Below are 14,286 nucleotides of genomic sequence, written 5' to 3'. Positions count from 1 at the left end.
CCAATGCAAACAACATATCGCTAGACATCACCTTCCTGAATGTTAGGGCTGTGCCCGACAGTGTGAAAAGAAAAACGTGCTGGGTCGTTATGTCCTGAAAAATTTGGATGTAAGGGATGGCACACCCAGAGTGGAAACTGTGCCGCGAAAAGAGGGTTAAAGTGGAAATACGAGACCAATGAAGAATCAGTAGCGGCTGAGAAAGATCTTTTCAATTTCCTTTTATTTGTTTGAACTTTATTCTCGGGGCCATTTTTCACCTGTACTCTGCCGGCAGAGGCCTTGTTTTTTTTCGTATTCACCGTCTTAACCCCTTTCTCTTCATGGTTCTTGCACTTGTGAACGCTGCATCATGCCTTATAACGATTCTCAACCAACAAGACAGTTCATTCGTAACTGTTTTAAATGGCATTACGGATACCGAAATGTGGCTCTCTGCATTAACTTTCTTCGTGCATGTGTATTAATGTTTCAACATAGACTTGTGCTGCCTTCTTCTGTGTACCTTCCGTGGTACCTTAACAGGTGCATGCTCCAGATTTAGCTAAAAAGATATAATATCATTCCGAAAACAACCTCATGTACTGCTACTTCTGCCCAGGCGGTGATTGACAGTATACACTTTTTTTTTTCAGGAGATAAACGAAACGGTAACAGTGGTTCTGCATAAATAAAAATGCAATGGTGATTACGTTTAACACAGCAAAGCTGCACGCGTTATATTGGGGTATTCGTGTTTGCATGGATGTTCTTCCTGCATTAGATGTACTGCCAGAATTTCATAGTCATTATGTGGCACAGAAGCTTTAGTGCACGTATGCACGCCTATGTTAATTCTTTTTTATCGCAACATTGTCACGTGATCGCTGAGTTTGCTTCCTGGACGCAGTTGCTGGATGGACAACGTCGAAGGGTACAACTGGATCACGCTGGCTCCCGGTCTCTTCTGCCTCTTCGTAAGTTTCCCGCTTTTTGTTACTGCTTTTTAGCATCTAATCGCAACCCGTTGTTTCTCCCGGTCAAGCAGCGGTAGTCTGCAAGTGAATGTCGCTATAGTCGAATACAACTCTAATACGAAGGCGACGACACTCCTCAAAGAAAGCCCTCTATCTAATAGCGTCGACCGATTTTTATGACGCCGCTGTTATTCCGATTAAGCCGTCGTTATTCCCCACTCATCTAGAACAACTTGCGATTTCCCGCTAGCAGGTCCAAAGGGAACGCTCAAACGGGAGAGGGGGAGAATCGGTCGACTCCAGTGGCTCGAGGGGCTCCGGGACATTTGCTGCTTCGATCTTGAGTTGTATCTGATTATTTTTTTTGAGTAACGTAGTACTCCTGTATTACTCCGTTAATTACTACGCCTTTTCTCAGAGTGCTGGTATCAGATTCGGGAAATGCTGACTGCTGTGTCTTGGCATATGTTAAGGGTTTCAGTTCCAAAGCCAGCCAGCAAGAACATTCAACCTGTGAAATTTAAACGATAACTGTCGGCCATAGAAGAAAATAAGCATTGTAATAGTTCGTTCAGGATGCAGTTCAAGAAAGACGTCGGTACAGTTCTAATTGCTATTATATTCTACCTTTAACTGCTGCACGTGACATTAGTTCAAGAAGTAAATGTTTGTAGAAAACGATTTCGGCCCGGCGGTGTTTCCTAGGCCCAAATTTTATGAGCTCGGTCATAGTCCTTCAATGTTTTTTGCAAGCATTGAAGTACTATGGCTCGGCTTATTTTCTGTGGTGTCCTGAGTTGGCAATGAGGGCGCACTGCCTAAGCAGCCATAACAGAATGGTGCTGCAGACGAAGCGTTCTTCCTGCGATTTTAATTCCTCTTACACAATACAGTCTTTTTTATTTTTTCGCAAGATACCATGCTAAAATCACAGCGCCTCTTGGAAGTTCCTGGGAAAAATTGCAAAAAAGATTTTTCTAGGAGTTTCCTTCTTTTTTATTATATTCCTTAATTTCTTTTTTTTTTTTACTTTTTCCTGCCTGACAGATAGTACTTCCTCCTATAGCTGGGCAATATGGGCCGGCAGATCTGAAAGTGCGCCTTCCGATTTCGGTGTCAGTAACAGTTTGGATACCATTAGTTACAGTACTTGCTGGCGGTGTTGTTTGATGTGGCTAGTGGTTGTGGGCGGACTTCAATCAACACCCAAGGTTTGCTGCTGGAGTGTAAAGGCGGCCAGACAGAAGGAAGGTTTACACTTTCAAAAACGAAAAAAAAAATCTGCCATCATTCATGCGCTCAACATGGAGTTGTTTGTCTGCAATTTTATAGGTTGGGAAAAGCGCACAAGCGGGCAGAGTTACAAAATCTGCAGTTGTAATTCTTTCTAATTTGGGGTCACAGTTAGGTTTCATGCATTGCCATGCGTACATATACCGGGTGTTTCAGCGAACACTTTAAAAAATTCTCATAAGTAGAATTTTCTTGGTAAAGATATGGCTCTTGCCGCATAGTATTACCAATGTTGGCGGACACCAGAAAACCGGTGAATCATATTAGGTAGTAAACTGGTTCACTAATTTTTAATAATTAACTTTTAACTATTACAGTTAGGCGCCTAGTTGCAATTAGATATTTGTAGCCGGTCGTTAGTAATAGCCATATCAGTTTTTAGAATTTCGAAAACGCAGTTACCCTCACCACTGTGGCTCGACAAAGTTTGGCTGCATCGTGCGAAAAATACATGCGCTATCGAAAGCATGCAGGCAAAGCAACCTTTCCAGTGCACGTAACTAGTCGAAAAAGTCAAATTTTGTCGAGCCACAGCGCCGAGGATAATCGCATTTTCGAAATTCTAAAACCTGATATGGCTATTACTAACGGCCGGCTACAAATATCTAATTGCAACTAGGCGCCTAACTGTAATAGTTAAAAATTAATTATTAAAAATTAGTGAACCAGTTTACTACCTAATATGATTCACCGGTTTTCTGGTGTCCGCCAACGTTGGTAATGCTATGCTGCAAAAGCCATATTTTTACCAAGAAAATTCTACTTATGAGAATTTTTGAAAGTGTTCGCTGAAACACCGGTATTTTTCTGGTCTTCCAAACTTAAGTATCTGTTCCAGACACTTAGTAAAACACGCTGCGGGGCTAGTTGGTTATGCATTTTCTTTCGTTCAAATTTAAGCAGCGCTAACTTTTAGCACGAATACACAGAGGACATGACAGGACGGGCGCTGACTCCAACTATGTTAATTGGACACGTTTTTCGTAGAACATATAAGATATGTTCTTATATGTTCTACGAAAAACGTGTCCAATTAACATAGTTGGAGTCAGCGCCCGTCCTGTCATGTCCTCTGTGTATTCGTGCTAAAAGTTAGCGCTGCTTAAATTTTAACGAAAGAAAATGTTCCAGACAATTCGCTTTCTTCATTTATCGGTGATCTTGCAACCCTTTGTTTCTTTCCGTCGTAAATCTTTTTCACCCCTTCATCATTATGAGTGTAGTGGTGAAAATCTATGAAAACCTCTCGACGTCTTCTCCGTCCTGGAAAAAAAAATCCGTGTTTTTCCTGTTGCGCTAAGTCAGTAAGAGGGAGTTACTTGTCATGGATATTTGGAGAAATAGAACAAGTATAAGAGTGTAATTATTCTCTACCAGCACAAAAATAAAGGTTCATTAAGTGTGTAAATTACTAAAAGCAAGAAAGATATATGAGGAAGATAAAAAATCAAGCATGCACAAGAGATGAACGAGTCCGCGATAATAATAAAAAAACACACACTCACCTAATCCACAAAGCTATCTGCAGTGGCTCGTAATTGGCTCATTTCCTCCCACTGACCAGCCAGTCACGATAGCCCATAGGAAAAAAAGGCCGGTCAATCCGGAACCGGTCTTACGCACATAGTTGTAAGGATGTATTGGTGAACTCGGTCCAGGAATTCTTGATTAAGCTTATCTCCGGACAGAAGGAAGACCTGATCTATTTAGAGGCAGCAAGTGAATATTTCATGGTCATACGACGACGGGCAATAAAATATGCAGTACGAGCAACACGCACAGAACAAGATGTAAAAAATTGAGACAAGGAGACGAAAATAGAGACAAAATGTAGGGTTAAAATTGAAATGCATCGAGAACGGGAAGTATAAAATAAGCCAAAGACGGTCGTCACAAACGCATTCTTTCGGCTCTCTCCACAGGCAGTCGTTGACTACCCTGTCCATGCTTTTGCTCCAAAGCATACAAAACGCAAACGAACTCCACATTTTCGCTGAAGGAGAGGTATAGGCACCCTGCGCATCTAACTCCAGCGCGACGCGCGCGCCACTGGCGGCGGCGCGCGCGTCCCTGTCAGGAAGGCGGGAGCAGTCCGACAGCTCCCGCTGTGCTGCGCGCGCCGTCCCGAAGCAGTTTTGGGCGTCCTTACCGAGCAAAAAATGGCACATAACAACAGCAGGACACACTGCTGTGTTACAGGATGCAATAATGCGTATATAAATTCGCCTGGGACAAGGTTTTGTGGATTTCCGAGGCGACATTGGGAGACTGCCCGCCCTTCGCGACGGGCAACACGCACGCGCTGTTTCTGGTCTAGCAGTGGTCAAACCCGTGCAGAAGCTTACTTGACTCATGCATGGCTGTAAACAATATGTGGTATTAAAAAGCCACCCATAACTCTCCCGCAGTCACGCCTGAGGAAGAAGCCCGAATTTTGCGCAGTAAAGAATCGTTTACCTTACTTCCAGTTATGCGCGGAATCCTTTCTCGCTTCCACTGTGCATTGTCGTCCAGCGTCTTTTTCGACAGTAAAGGCACGTTTTCAGGGGCAACGGCAACATGTTCCTGATAAATCTTTGCCTCCACATCTGAACGACTGAGTGATAATTTAGTACAATGCTAATGTCGAAAATTTAGGGTACTTGTACTGAATGTGTAGAAATCAAACAAAGCTTGCAATGAAATCCCGCTTTTTGAGCACACGCTTTCTGCAAGAATCCTGCATGAAGTAGCTGGGATGCCCCTTTTTTGCACAATCCCAGTCAAAAAGTTTTATGTTTTCCGCAGGAGTTTCAGTGCGCACAGGCGCTTCGCCGCAGCTTGCATCCTTTTCTGCTTGCAAAAGCTCGTTCATTGGACATCTCATATCATCAAAACACTGACACACGTGTTGCAGCGACAAGGACCTGGCAGTTGCTGGAAAAATTAGAAAATATGAGCGGCAGATTACGCCATGGGTACATCATTTCAAGGCGTAGTTTGAACAGGGCATTTCACATCGAACACCGAAGGTGCGGCAGACGAGAATGTTATGAAGTCAAGTTTGCGCCGCTCGCTCAAAAACTGGACTTTTCTAATTACCTTCAATGCTATGCCGCCTGGCCGTCTTTGAAAGTTTAGGGTAAGTTTTTTTAAATGCAGGAACGCTCCAGGCTTGCGGTTGGCTCGTTTTGCAGAGCGTTTCACACCGCTCCAAAAACACGGCAACGGTAGCAGCGCATTTACACTTGCCTGCGATGCCTGCCTTGTAACTACAGCTTGCGGTAACAAGCTGTCTACTGGAATATAGCTACATAAAAAAAAATGAGTGAGAGTTCAGCGGTAACAGGCACCAGATACAAATATTTCTTAGCGTTAATTTGGTGGTTTTCGGTGGCGCAGGGATGCTTGTCTGAACAGTGCACCGGGCTGCTACTTCGCTCCCGTCTCAAGATACCGCCTCTTTCACGTTGTGTACATGGCCAGCTTCAAAAATCTTCGTTCCTTTCCTGACGTTCGCTCCTCGAAAGAATTTTTCAGCCTCACGAATGAATAGGTCGAAATCCCGCCTCTACGAACAGTGGCAGCCGCTAGCAGACGCCATCCCTTCGCAGTCGCGGGGTGAGCCTTCCTGACAGGGACGACGAACTGGGCGCGCGGGGGAGCTGAACGCAGCCTCGACGGTGGCGGTGCCTGGCGGGTGCAGGGTGCCTATAGGGGAGCCTGGCGACGGCTATAAAGTGTGGGTCCTCTGTCTTTGTTGTACGTCGGGAACAGGTATGGGAGAGTGTGTGTGTGTGTGTATATATATATATATATACGCTTCCGGAAGTGTGAGACGCCGTAAATTCTTACCTCGTCCCTATCTGGCAGAAAATGAAGTGCTGGCAGCCGGCTCTATTTGTTCCGTTTTTATTCCGGCCGTTTGGTGCACTTGAACTATATATACACACATAGGCTGCAGGCGGGGGCCGCAGTGCATCGAACGCACTTTACAGTGGACGCCAAGACACTGCCCTACTTTGCAGCGCTAACAAAAAATAATCAAGACAGGCAACGCTCCAGAAGAGCAGGCAGGCTGGCAGCCAATAAATCTTCCGTTCCAAGAATACGGCCCCGCACCACGCGGGCTTGATGCCGGCATACGCGAACTGAGTGTCCCTATTGTGCATGGAAGCGGTGCTCTTTTAATTGCTTGTCTTCGACGAGGGCTGCACGCGTACAGCGCAACGGAATGTCGAGCATGAAGCAACAGTAAGTTTGTTTTCGCGCCGCGGCGTATGTGCAAACAGAAAGGAGATTGCTAGGTAGGGATTGAAGGGAGAGTTTCGGGCAAGGTGTGTAAATATTGCTTTGAACGCATCGTGAAAGTGGGCCGTTCGTGAAAGAACGGCTTGTATTCTCATATTTTCGGCATGGCGCGAACAGAACTCCTAACCTGGGAAAATATTGTTACAAAGTAGTTTTGATACCTTCAGAAGAATGGCCTGAGGAGCTAGTTGGGGCATGATGAAATGAACGGCGGCGCCACAAGGACACTAACAAGAAAGGAACACCACATGCGGATGTGGTGTCCCTTTCTTGTTAGCGTCCTTGTAGCGCCAGCGTTCATTTCTTCTGATACCTTCTCGGCGTTTTTCTTCGTTTCTGTTTTTTTTTTCTCCTACGTGTGCTATTAAAACGGTACTTCGCCGTTCTTCATGAAACCTTCTCGTGTGCAAGATACAGTGTTATATATATTCGGTTCCAGTATTCACCATCGCACAGCTACAGCAATCCGTGGTAGGTTCGTACATTGTCGCGGTCGGAAGAACAGGAAGTCCGCCGTAGTCAGCAGAACAACGAGATAATTACTACGTAAGTGCGGATTCCTATAATAGAAAGCGCTAATCAAATTTGTTTGTATTTATTTCTGTTTATTAACTATTCTTGTTTCCTTGTGCCCGCGTTCTAACTTCTCCGGTCGCGTTAATTTGCACTGAATAACGCCTTCATAAATCATAAGACTGCCGCCAAGTGCAGCAGTAGGCTATGGCAACGACAGTAAAGTTTCAATGAAACATGCCTAGGCATTCTATGACCGTATGCGGTTTTTCAAGGAGATAGTATATGTGCATGACAGAAGCTTTGAGTTACGACGCGGGCCCGCCAAGGCTGCACATCTTATGTCGACGCGGCAGAAAATTCGAAACCAGGATATTTCACACCAGTCGCAGCCTATGAAAACGGCACAGTGGGGGCCGCCGCCACTATCCGGACTAATTCGCCTGCAGAAGCGGAAGGAGCCGCCATCGCACTTGCTCTGGCCCACTCCACCATTGTCAAAAACGTTACCGAAATTTGCACAGATTCCCAGGCCGCGTACCGCCACTACCTAAAGGGCATGGCGCCGGCAACACATCGTATTCTTGCCACAGTCACCTCTCTCGACCGAATGGTTACTCTGTCGTGGGTCCCTGGGCATGCCTCGATCCCCGGTAATGAGCGCGTTCATGCGCTGGCCCGAGAACTCTCCTCCCGGACCCCGGATGATCAGGCACCCAACCCTGCAAAATAGGCTACATCGGTCCTGTGTACATATCATCAAATTACAACATTCTACAAACTCAGCCGCATGACACTGCCACCACCCCACAGTACCTTGTCGCCCTCATCCAGCGCCACATGGCGACAATTACAGACAGGCTGTTTTATTTCCCCCCACCGTCTCTCATGCTTTCACCCCACCTTTCCTCCTGATTGTACCACCTGTGGCGTGCCCAGATCCACACTTTTCCACTACCTTTGGGAATGTCCTTCCCCAAAGGCAGTACCCCCCATCCCCAATCCCACTCATTCTTCCTGGGAGGCTGCTTTACTGACCGCTCAGCCCGCCGGCCAGAAATGGCTAGTGGATCGGGCTTTACGTGAAGCTCAAGCCCGTGGACTCCTGGACCAGTAGGGGACCACCCTGGAATATTTTTTTTTTTTTGGTGTAATAAAGTTGTTTCCATCCATCCATCCATCGCAGCATCTCATTTGACAATTCAGGATTCAATTCTAGTTTTTTTGTACATCACTTTTAATTCTAAAGCAACCGTGGAATATCCTAAGAACTGTTTTGAACTTATTGATGGGAATGATATAACCTTTCGTTGCGTAGCTAATCCTGCTTCTAAAGTTTGTCTTGCCCGCGTACCAAATAGTTAAGACTGCCGTAAAAAACCAATGGGGTGCGTTTATGACAATAAGTAGCAAAAAACTAAAAGTGTCCCGAGGGGGAATCTGCGGGCACATTAATTTTTCTAGTGGAATCTTATATATGCAAATAAAAAGCAAATCCGTTCATAAAAACTTCTAGTTGAAAAAAGTGCGCTTGTCCAGAATATCTGGGTATGTCACGGTTTGGCCGGACCGACCTTCGCGAGACGCTACGTCTCTCGTTTGGAACAGCGCTTGTTTCATAGCTTGTTTGTACCGAGCGACACTAGTCGCTGCCTTGGTGTTTTTGTCTTTGTGAGGGACTATGGTCCCTTTGTATGAATAATCAGTCCAATAAACTTCTCTTCAAAGCGTTACAGCGCTTTGTAGCTTGTTAACTGAAAACTAATCGCCCGACTGGCACATTTTGAGGCAGTTCACTCTTGGATCGGCTGCAAATGTGCGTCCATGATCATCACGTCTACAAAGCTTCTTCGAATGTCATCTAATGGCTGCTGCGTATTTGACACGCAGAGTAATTTTTTCGGGAAAGTAAATGCCTACCATCATAAGGTACTGATCACGAAACTGCAAACCTTTAAAAGCCAGACAACAGTTACAGCGAGACATCATATTTTCTTTTAGAGCACAGCTCTTTGGAGCCCCTTTCTGTGTTTCGCGGCGTCGCCGTCGCCGTTGTCGGTTGTAACCAGCAGGGAAGGCGAATAACTGCCCTCTTAGAACAGTGGACACCTCAATCGTGCTTTAATCTACATGGCGGTAAAATTGGTAGATTGGTTTTTGAGGAAAGGAAATGACACAGTATCTGTCTCAAATATATCGGCGGACACCTGAACCGGGCCGTAGGGAAGGGAGGAAGGTGGGAGTGAACGAAGGAGAGAAAGAGGCGCCGTAGGGGAGGTCTCCGGAAAAATTACGAGGAACTTTAGCGGCTAAAGTAGTGGAAGGCGAAAGCCTCAGTGCTGCATTCTGCTACGCGATTGTTCGCTTCGCATTCTGTTGGTGCGTTAATTAACTGTCAATTTATGACGCTTAATCTTTGCCTTTAGGAGTGGAACGCGACAGCGTGTTGTAGCGCTGCCAGGGAGTCCACGGAACGCCACCACCCGTTCGGCGCGATGCGTTGCCCTTTGAACGCAACGCTTTTTGAGGAAACGAAATGGCGCTGTAATTCTCTGTCATCTCGGTGGACACCTGAACCGCACCGTACAGGAAGGAAGGAAGTGGAGTGAAAGAAGAAAGATGGGCCGTGATGAAGAAAATGAAAATTGTATTTGAGGAAATGAAATTGTGCAGTAAATGTATCGCATATTTGGGTGGACACCCGTCAAAATTCGCGCGCATTAACGTCACGACCATTTCGACCAATCTGAAACGCGGAAAAATTTGCTAACACGTCTTGGTCACGATAGTATGAGCCATTAAAGGCTTTTCGCCTTAATAGGTTGGTTTATGGGGTTTAGCGTCCCAAAGCGACTAAGGCTATGAGACACGCCGTAGTGGAGGGCTCCGGAAATTTCGACCACCTGGGGATCTATAACGTGTACTGACGTCGCACAGTACACGGGCCTCTAGAATTTCTCCTCCAAAGAAATTCAACCGCCGCGGCCGGAATCGAACCCGCGTCTTTCGGGTCAGCAGCTGAGCACCATAACCACTGAGCCACCTGGGAATATTTAACGTGCGCTGGCATCGCAAAGCGCACGGGCGCCTTTTGCGTTCCGCCTCCATCGAAACGCGGCCGCCATAGAGAAACATGTTTCTCTATGCGGCCGCCGCGGTCGGGATCGAACCCGGGTACTGTGGCTCAGTAGACGAGCGCGTTAACCACTGAGCCACCGCGGCTGGCGGCGGTAGCGAAAGGTGTGCACTACTTGCGTTGGCGTTGACGACGTTATGCCGGAAACGCGGCGCTGAAGCCATAGGCGCTGAAGCCATAGTGCGCATAACTGGCTCCCTGGGCCAGTGGACACCTGAATCGCGCTTACAGGTACGTGGGGTGATGAAAGAGAGATGTGGGCTGCAGGCATAAGTGCCATTCAGGCGTCCAATGACCCAGGAGGCCAGTTATGCACACTTCCTTTCCTTAAAATGGCACAACGTTGTCAATGCCAACGCATGCAGCACACATCTGTCACTACCGCCACGTAGCTTAAAGCACGATTGAGGTGTTCACTGTTCCAAGAGGCCAGTTATGCGCCCTTCCTTTGCTTTCCAAGCTCCCGCTTCATTCGTTTCGCAGCTTAAAGCGCGACTAAGGTGTCCACTGCTGGTTACAACGGCGATGGCGACGGTGACGCCGTGAAACGCAGAAACGGGCGCAAAAGAGCTTAGCTCTAAAACCGGGTGTTAATGACATCCTAGTCGAAATAAAGACGACATAATGGGCTAGGGCAGGGCATGTTTTGCGAAGGCACGATAATAACCGCTGGTCCTTAAGGGTAGCGGAGTGGATTCCAAGAGAAAGGAAGCGCAGCAGGAAACGGCGGAAAGTTAGGTGGGCGGCTGAGATAAAGAAGTTTTCGGGGATAGAGCGGCTGCAGATGGCAAAGGACAGGGTTAATTGGAGAGACATGCCTGCAGTGGGCGTAGTCAGGTTGATGATGATGACGGGTAACGACAATTGCAGCCTTGCGGTCGCTGCGCAGCTCACGCGAGTGAGTTTCTGAACGCCATTAGCATTTCAAGGTCGACTGGCACGCACTCGCGCTGGTCCATTAGCCGCCCACACCACCACTACCGGCGAAGCGTGAGAGCCTTTGGCAGCCACACCGGGCATCGTGTGCTTGTTCATTGTTTGGTCATTGACTGCGGGGCGCAATCAAAATGTGAGCTCGTCATCACTGTCACGACCCTGTTGAGAACGCTCGCCCATACTGATGCCTGCTTCTTGGTAACCCTTCGTTATCAGGAATTGAGAGGCGCGGTGCCTCACTTCTCGGCGGATACCTAATCCTGACCGTGAGGGAAGGAGTAGAGGAGGCAGTGAAAAAAGAAAGGAAGAAAGAGGGGCCGTAGTGGAGGGCTCCGGAATTATTTCGACCACCTGGGGATCTTTAACGTGCGCTGACATCGCACAGCGCACAGGCGACGTTAGTGCACGGCTTGGATTGGTTTGGTTTGGTTTACGGGGTTTATCATCCCAAAGCGACTCAGGCTATGAGAGATTCTTTAGGGAAGGGCTCCAGAAATTTCGACCTTCTGGGGTTCTTTAACGTGCACTGACATCGCACTGTACACGGGCCTGTAGAATTTCGCCTCCATCTAAATTCGAGCGCCACGGCCGGGATCGAACTCGCGTCTTTCGGATCAGCAGCCGAGCACCATTACCGCTGAGCCACCGTTAAAGATTCCCAGGTGGTCGAGGATATTCCAGGGATCCCCAGTTCTTGACATGTGGGTAAGATAAACTTTTGTTGATACAAGTTTTAGAGGGCGGGGCTTAATGCCCCGCTACGCTATAGGTGGCATCCCTAGTCCGGAACATCATTGGTCAAAGCTGCCACACGCTCTATGGACCAAGACTTTTTGGTTCTCCACTCTAGAGCAACTGAGCAGGGTCGCCTCCCAGTCCTGTCGGGTGGAGTTGGGGGTAGGAGGAAGGTTGGGGTCATTTGACATGCCCACACCATGTTAAAGTTGTCAACTTCTGCAGAGTGTTTTAATCGCCCGCTCACTTTTGGATCAAAATATTTTGAAATTGCTGGGCATAATAACATGTTAGTCTGCAGATGCCTTACATTTCGTTCATCGGCCTTTCCCAGACCTCGAGCTGGGGAGGGGAGGATACCAGCGATGGCTGTCAATTTCTCGGAACCTCCTTTGGGCACAGAGAATAGTACGCACGTGCAGGCATTAGGAGCAAGAGGTTGAAGGAAAGGAAAGGAAAGGATAGGAAATGAAATGAAAGGAAAGGAAAGGAAAGGAAAGGAAAGGAAAGGTAAGGAAAGGAAAGGAAAGGAAAGGAAAGGAAAGGTAAGATAAGGTTAAAGTCACTGGAACTCTGAAAGTACCGCAACCAGCGGGCGGCGCGCGGGCAACATTGGGGTGTTGTTGCCAGAGGTGGTCCAGCGCGGCGAGCGCGTCGTCTGCTAGGCGAAGAAGGTCTCCCTTGCGGCCGCCTTGCTCATCGGTTTTGCGCGAAAATTAATCAATGAAAGTATTCATGATTGAGACCTTAGATGAGGTGAGGGTTTCGAAAACCTTGAAAGCGTCGCACGACAGCTGCGCAGCCTCTCGTATTCTTTAGCCCACGGGTGTGAGCTAACAACGTAAGAAGCAGGCTTGTCCTATTTTGCTTCCGTGAGAGGCTCCCAAATTCATGTTTTCGGGGCCCGGAAAACTTAAAAGCCGACAGGCTGCGTACATACGAGCGGGATATAGCAAAACGTTTAGTAAATCGGTTCACTTGGAAGTCTGATGCGTATAAAACGTTCCATGTGCACTTGCTGTTTCCTGCCTCCTGTTCTTCCCTCCGTGTGGTCAGTCGCCGGTCGGAGGCTTGTGGGGGGTAGTTGGGCGACCCCAAGGTCGACGACGGGTCCAACGCTCTAACTGTGCGGCCAGATAGCCAGATAGCATGCGGTCGCGCTGTGGCTGTATTTCGATGGAGGCGAAATACAAAAAACTCCCGTGCGCAGTGCGATGTAAGTACACGTTAAATAGCTCCAGGTGGCATAAATTCTCCCACTGCGCTCCACTTCGGCACCCTTCATAGCTATCGTGTCTCTTCGGGACGTTAAACTCTGCAATTTATTATTTTTTATTTAATCCTCATTAGCGAATATCGATGACCAGCAGGGAAAAAAATCTCGTAAAGCAACGTCTTCAAAGACATTTATTGCTGTCACACTCACACAAACACACGACGCACACAGACACACGCCGTGCACAAAGACACATGCGCACACAGATACTCACGCAGACACACGCACTGACAGAGACGCGCATACACAGACACATGCGGTGCACAAAGACACGCGCGCACACAGATACGCACGCAGACACACACACTGACAGAGACACGCATACACAGACACACGCGGTGCACAAAGACACGCGCGCACACAGATACGCACGTAGACACACGCAAACACAGACACACGCCGTGCACAGACACGCGCGCACACAGATACGCACGCAGACACACGCACTGACAGAGACACGCGGTGCACAAAGACACGCGCGCACACAGATACGCACGCAGACACACGCATACACAGACGCACGCGAACACAGATACGCACGCAGACACTCGCATACACAGACACACGCGCGCACACAGATACGCACGCACTGACAGACACACGTACGCACACAGACACGCGCGCGCGCAACACACATGCGCGCACAGAGACAGGCGCGCGCACAGAGACACGCACACAGACATACGCTCAGATAGAGGCACAGGCACGCGCGCACACGCACACAGACGCTATACTGAACGTGCTACTTCATAAAATACGCCGTCCAACCACCTCGGAAGCACTGCGCACCGTCGGCTCCTAGAGCGAGTGGACGATCTATGTAGGCGCCTTATCACGTGATCAAAACTGGCCAATAGGCGGCGCGGCGGCGAAGAGAAAACAGCTGCGGTACTTTCAGAGTTCCAGTGACTTTAGGTAAGGTAAGGTAAGGTAAGGTAAGGTAAGGTAAGGTAAGGAAAGGAAAGGAAAGGAAAGGAAAGGAAAGGAAAGGAAAGGAAAGGAAAGGAAAGGGAAGGAAAGTAAAGGAAAGGAAAGAAAAGGAAAAAGAGAAAAGGAGAGAACAGGACAGGAGCTGTATCTGTATCACTCTAGGTGGGCACCTGAATGGAGCTGTGGAGTAAGAGTCGAAGGCAATTCAGAGAGAAACAAGG

General features: G+C 47.9%; 1 protein-coding gene across 4 annotated transcripts in view; it reads left to right on the top strand.

The window, feature by feature from the left end:
* The window catches only part of LOC149343208 (calcitonin gene-related peptide type 1 receptor-like), a 73,892-nt gene that overhangs the window by 43,079 nt on the left and 16,527 nt on the right, over positions 1-14,286 (top strand). For all 4 annotated transcript variants that reach the window (XR_016283109.1, XR_016283108.1, XM_089545757.1 and 1 more), the window contains one exon: positions 890-956. Coding sequence is in view for 2 of the 4 variants with exons in the window: in XM_089545757.1 (XP_089401883.1) it covers positions 890-956 (67 nt within the window). In the remaining 2 variants the exon portion in view is untranslated. The remainder of the gene's footprint in view (positions 1-889; positions 957-14,286) is intronic.

This window comes from Amblyomma mixtum, chromosome 5, assembly GCF_055824585.1.
Source record: "Amblyomma mixtum isolate Tamu chromosome 5, ASM5582458v1, whole genome shotgun sequence".
NCBI classification, from domain to species: Eukaryota; Metazoa; Arthropoda; class Arachnida; order Ixodida; family Ixodidae; genus Amblyomma; species Amblyomma mixtum.
Note: the sequence above shows the minus strand (reverse complement) of the source record. Positions and strands in the feature narration are given on the sequence as shown.